At 37.6% G+C, this 6,141-nt stretch overlaps 1 protein-coding gene across 1 annotated transcript; it reads left to right on the plus strand.

Moving 5' to 3' along the window:
* Positions 1–358: 358 nt before the first annotated feature.
* LOC110910843 (protein DETOXIFICATION 40) lies at positions 359–3,722 on the plus strand. Its single transcript, XM_022155427.2, has 7 exons — positions 359–694; positions 1,032–1,663; positions 2,418–2,474; positions 2,722–2,960; positions 3,050–3,168; positions 3,238–3,324; positions 3,449–3,722. The coding sequence occupies exons 1-7, from the start codon at positions 359–361 to the stop codon at positions 3,503–3,505; spliced, it is 1,527 nt and encodes a 508-aa protein (XP_022011119.1). The 3' UTR covers positions 3,506–3,722.
* The last annotated feature ends 2,419 nt before the right edge of the window (positions 3,723–6,141 follow it).

Here is a 6,141-nt window from a genome sequence, read left to right on the forward strand (position 1 = left end):
ATCTAACCATGCATACATATATCCACAAATCACAATCTCCTGAAACTTTAACATACTTGTTTCATAAATAAAAAAAGAAATAAAAGAAATACCAACACAAAACATACAAATGTTTGTTTTTCTATATATAAGATAACATGTGAAAGCCAGCCGTCTTTCACATGGAAAGAGTTTAAACATTTTCATTTATTAATAAAATATTTTCTTATGATATCATCAAAGTAAAGCATGATTATTTAAGCAAAAATAATATACTTGTTATTTAAGTAAAAATAAATAAAAGAAATACCAACACAAAACATACAAACGTTTGTTTTTCTGTATATAATGTGAAAGCCAGCCATCTATTTGCATAAAAATGGACTCCCAAACAAATGAAGTTCATCATCCTGTCTTAGAACCTGTTCAAGATTGTTCAACTTCTGATCAATCTGCCGCCAGCCATGGCGGTAGTGTGGAGTTGGAGAGGGTGCTTAACGATACTGAGACACCGTTGATTAGGCGGCTTGTAGCGGCATCCAGGATTGAGCTTAATCTACTGTATAAGCTGGCTGCACCCGCGGTGATGGTTTACTTGATCAACAACGCCATGTCTATCTCCACCAGAATCTTTTGCGGCCATCTTGGAAACCTCGAGCTTGCGGCTGCCTCCCTCGGCAACCAAGGGATCCAACTCTTTGCTTATGGCCTTATGGTGAGTTTCTGAATTCAGGTAATCACGAATCTAGCCAGGGGCGTAACCGGGGGGTCAAGAGCGGTCATCAGGCTTTATTGTGAGTCTGCTTGTCAAAGAACAGACTCAAGTTCAGAAGCATTCATTGATGAGACTAAGGAGACGAGACACATATTCAATGAGCTTGCTTGCCAGGAAAGCGGTTTGAACTTTTAACTAGAGTTGCTTATTGAAGTAGCTGATTACCTAGAAACCAACATGACTTACAAACACTTTTACAATTTCTACAACATGTAGATATAAATTAAAAAAAATTATTTGACACAATGCTTATATAATTATATATGTGTGATTCTAGCTGGGAATGGGGAGTGCAGTGGAGACGCTATGCGGTCAAGCATTTGGGGCACGAAAATACAACATGCTTGGAGTATACCTCCAAAGATCCGCAATTGTTCTCTTAGTAACAGCCATCCCGATCACTATAATTTACGTATTTTGTACACCAATTTTAATTTCACTTGGCCAATCTCCATCAATGGCATCAGCCGCATCACTATTCGTCTACGGTCTCATTCCTCAAGTATTCGCTTATGCCATCAACTTTCCTATACAAAAGTTCCTTCAAGCTCAAAGTATTGTGGCTCCAAGTGCTTATATTTCTGCTGGAACACTAGCTGTGCACCTGATGCTTTCTTGGATCATGGTGTACAAGTTAGGGTTGGGGTTGCTAGGTGCTTCTTTGACCCTAAGTTTGTCATGGTGGATTATAGTTGTTGGTCAGTTTGTTTACATCTTGATGAGCCATAGATGCAAGGCCACATGGACCGGGTTCAACTCGATGGCGTTCGGAGGGCTATGGGAGTTTGTAAAGTTGTCGAGTGGGTCCGCGGTGATGTTATGTTTGGAGACATGGTATCTTCAGATCTTGGTGTTGATTGCAGGGTTGCTTGAGAACCCTGAATTAGCATTGGATGCACTTTCGGTTTGGTAAGTGTCATCTTTAATCTTTATCATGTTTTGTTTTATAGATAAAGAGTTTTGGGCCTTTTTAATTAGGCCAACTCGTATTATTTGCATTAGTACCAATCAAGTGGGCAAATGGGCCTGAATGCATTGCCACGCATATCATGTTACTAATCAATTATCAATCATCTTTATTTTGTCAAGAGGCTCACACCAATTGAGTTACGTTAACGTACAAAGAGCTTTTTCGTAATTATTTACTCGTAGGGTAATTATCAAAATTACTTTACAACTGATCTTGTACGGTAGTTTTGATCTTGTATGGTAATTTTGTAAAATGATCTTTTAGGGTAATTATAAAAATAACTCTACAAGTTTATCAAACAACATACAATTCAAATTTACCCTACAAGATCATTTGTAGAGTAATTATGTTATTCTACAAAATTACCCTACAAGATTAAAATTACCCTATAAGATCATTTGTAGTTAATTATGATACTCTAAAAGATCAAAATTACCCTACAAGATCATTTTACAAAATTACCTTACTAAAATCAAAATTACCATACAAGATATTTTTAGTGTAATTTTGATAATTACTCTACGAGTAAATAATTACGAAAATGCAACTGCATTTTTTTTAACCTTTTCACCATATTCGTACGTTTTGTATGATAAGGGTATTTGTATTTAATCTTTTGTCAATATACTTCTTGTTTTGTAAAAAGATATGTAGCATACTGACTTGTTGTTTTGTAAAAAAAAAAATATGTAGCATGGGTGTCAATGGGTTGGTGTTCATGGTCTCAGCTGGGTTCAATGCAGCTGCTAGGTGATTTCTCTTATGCAAAGATACACTACATGAAGAATAAGTATCGTCAACGGCTGGTATTCGTACCAAAAATAATAAAAAATGGAAAACTAAATTATGTTTGAAATGTATTTTCCACACCCATTTTACTGACAGAGAATCACAGACATATTACTATCAAGAACCACTTTTATCAATGGTTCTGTCTTCCAGTGAAAGTCGCTTGTTTTGTAGTGAGAGTTGACATATCTTTTCTTTTAAAAAACAGTGTTAGGGTTGGAAACGAGCTTGGAGCAGGAAACCCTAGAGCCGCAGCCTTTTCGGTGTTAACGGTTACTATAGTCTCATTTCTCATTGCCTTAGTTGAAGCGATGATTGTTTTGTCAGTACGACATGTTATTAGTTACGCGTTCACAGGTGGTGAAACCGTTGCACATGCAGTCTCTGATCTTTGTCCGCTATTGGCCATCACCATCATTCTTAATGGCATACAACCCGTTTTATCAGGTATATACACGTATATGTGTGATGTGATTATTTGAATGTTCATGCATATGTGTCAACCTTTATATATTAACATGATGGATACATCAAAGGTGTGGCTGTCGGGTGTGGATGGCAAGCTTATGTGGCATACGTGAACGTCGGGTGCTATTACTGTGTAGGCGTCCCCCTTGGGCTCCTTCTCGGCTTCCATTTCAAATTTGGAGTTAAGGTACCATTCATAACCATACGATTAATGTATCTTCAAAAAACTGGCATACGATTAGTTGTATCTTAATAGGGAATATGGTCGGGAATGATCGGAGGAACTGGGATGCAAACCTTCATTTTACTATGGTCAACATTTCGTACAGATTGGAATAAAGAGGTATTATAAATGATCTTTTTTTTTGTCTAACTATTGATATTGCAACTACGCTAAAAAGGGCACATCAGGTGGGGGGATGATTTAGATGTTTTAACGCTTTGTGTTTGAAACTAATCTTCGGCAGGTGGAAAAAAGTAAAAAACGTTTGGATAAATGGGAAGCAAACAAAGAAACCCTTTAAGGAATGAAAAGAAGTCAAAGTCAGTATCCCAATTAGTCAACTGTTCAGATCATTTGGGGTTGGACACAATCATTCATGCACGTCAAAGACTTATTCATATTTTGTATTTTGTGTGATAGTGTTTCCAATAATCATGAGAAATTACTGAATATGGCACTTGAGTTGGTAAAAGATGATGAAAGAAATGCGAAAGTTTTCATTGCATGTTTTACACAGCCAAAAACATAAAAAGGTTGAAAATTATCAAAGAGCATATATGACTACAGAATACTTGCGGAGAAATAGTATACCTTAAGATTTCAAAACATATATTAAAGATCATGAAAGCATTACATGAAACATAACTTATAGGCCAAGTTAGCAGGGAAAAACCTGAAAATTGTGTGTTTGACTCTAACCTAAGAAGATTCATTTCTGGACTTGACTGTCATTATGCATGTTCCTTTGGTCCATGTCCATTAGTTTGTCCTTTTGGTCTGAGTCAGCAGGTTGATCAGTCTGGTCTATGTCCATAGGTTGGTCCCCTTGATCGGAGTCCACGAGCTGATCCTTTTGGTTTGAGTCCACGGGCTGGATCCTTGGGTCTGAGTCCTTGGTTCCTCATGCTTTGGGGTAAATATTTGGAACCGATTATTATTTCGCACTTGCTGAAGAAAATGACAACATAAGTAGAACGTAATGTGAAAAGCTGATGATTGCAGTTTCTAAAGATACAAGAGTTGTCAGCTAAAAACAAACTCTACGGTGTGACTAATGTCAGTTGACAAGGTCTTTCAAGAATGACAATTGAGCCACTTCTCAGCTTTAATACATACATTTATACTCTTCATGAAAGAGTGGATTTACTTTGACAAGATTGTTGATATCTTAATTAAAACACAAACAAGCTTTAATACATACACTTTAAAAGAGGTAAGTGAGCACAATCAATTCACTGGATTTAGAGTGTTGTAATCTGAATACATGAGTATGGTGAATATATATAATAGTCTAACATCACTCATACACTAACTAACAGTTGTGTAACAAACTGTCTATATACTCTAATATGCACCCTCAAGCTAAACGGGGAGCATCCACGTGAAGCTTGGACCGTAGAGTGTCATAACGAACACCAGACAATCTTTTGGTCAAAATATCAGCAAATTGAAATGTAGTGGGAACATACCGAACATGTAAAGTACCACTAAAAAACATATCGCGAATAAAATGCAAGTCAATTTCCAAGTGTTTGGTGCACTGATGAAACACTGGGTTGACTGCAAGATATGTAACTCATGTAATATAGATGTAATCCATCGTAACTCGACAACTGTATGAGCAAGCGCTCGGTACTCTGCCTTGGTACTCGACCTAGCAACTGTATGTTGTTTCTTGGAACTCCAACTGATAAGGTTAGGCCTAAAAAAGACATAATAACCTATGGTAGGACGTCGATCATCGGGAAATTCAGCCCAGTCAGCATCACTATCAGCATGTAAGTCAACACAAGTAGACCGACGTATACATAACCCATGAGAAATAGTACCCTTAGGATACCGCAAAATCCGATTGACAGTGACCCAATGTCGACCAGTAGGTGTCGGTGTCTGAAGGAACTGTGACACCTTACTGGCCGTATAAGCAATCTTTGGTTGTGTCAACACAAGATACTGTAATGCACCAATAGTGCTCCGATACATAGTAGGATCAGATAAGGGATCACCAGTATATATCGAGAAAGTTGTCTACTGGAAGAGACATGAGTAGATAATGGTCAATAATCAGCAAGACTAATGCGCTGTAGTAAATCAAGTAAGTAGCGCTACTGAGATAAGTGTAAAACATCCTCATAAAAAAGTGGCTTGAATACCCAGAAAATATGACAACTGTCCTAAATCCTTGAGCGCAAACCGAGAATGTAAGCCCCCAATCAAGCCAGTAACAAAATCAGAAGAGCTCCCGGTAATAATGATGTCATCAACATAGATCAAGACACAATAAAGTATCGAATCCCGATTGTAAACAAAGAAAGATACATCTGAAAGATACTAGCTAGGTAAAACCTTCGGCAAGTACAGCAGTGGATAGCTTGGAAAACCAAGTTCTATGAGCCTGTTTTAGGCCATAAAGAGCCTTTTGCAGATGACAAACATAATGTGGTCAAGATGAGTCAACAAAGCCTGGCAGCTAGATCACATACACAGTCTCAGAAAGATCCCCATGTAAGAACGCATTGTTGACATCAACCTGAGGAATAGACCATCCTCGAGAGAAAGCAACTGGAAGAACTAGGCGAATAGTCGTAGGTTTGACCATGGGACTGAAAGTCTTAGTGTAGTCAATACCCTTAGTCTGATGAAAGCCCTTGGCAACAAGCTGGGCTTTATAACGACTCACTGATCCATCAGGATTATACTTAATCCTACAAACCCACTTACAACCAACAATGTTGGCATCAGCGGGAGCCTGAACTAGATGCCAAGTCTGGTTAGCATGAAGAGCCTAAACATGTTTCTATTAGTTAAATCACCTAATGCTTGTTTCGTTTGAAATGTAGTCCGCAACTGTATGTAATTGTTTCAAGTGATAAAGTTGAAAAAATAAATTAGTGAGGATTAATAAAACGAATTTCATAATCTTGATTAAATTTGCAT

This window comes from Helianthus annuus, chromosome 15, assembly GCF_002127325.2.
Source record: "Helianthus annuus cultivar XRQ/B chromosome 15, HanXRQr2.0-SUNRISE, whole genome shotgun sequence".
In the NCBI taxonomy this organism is placed as follows: Eukaryota; Viridiplantae; Streptophyta; class Magnoliopsida; order Asterales; family Asteraceae; genus Helianthus; species Helianthus annuus.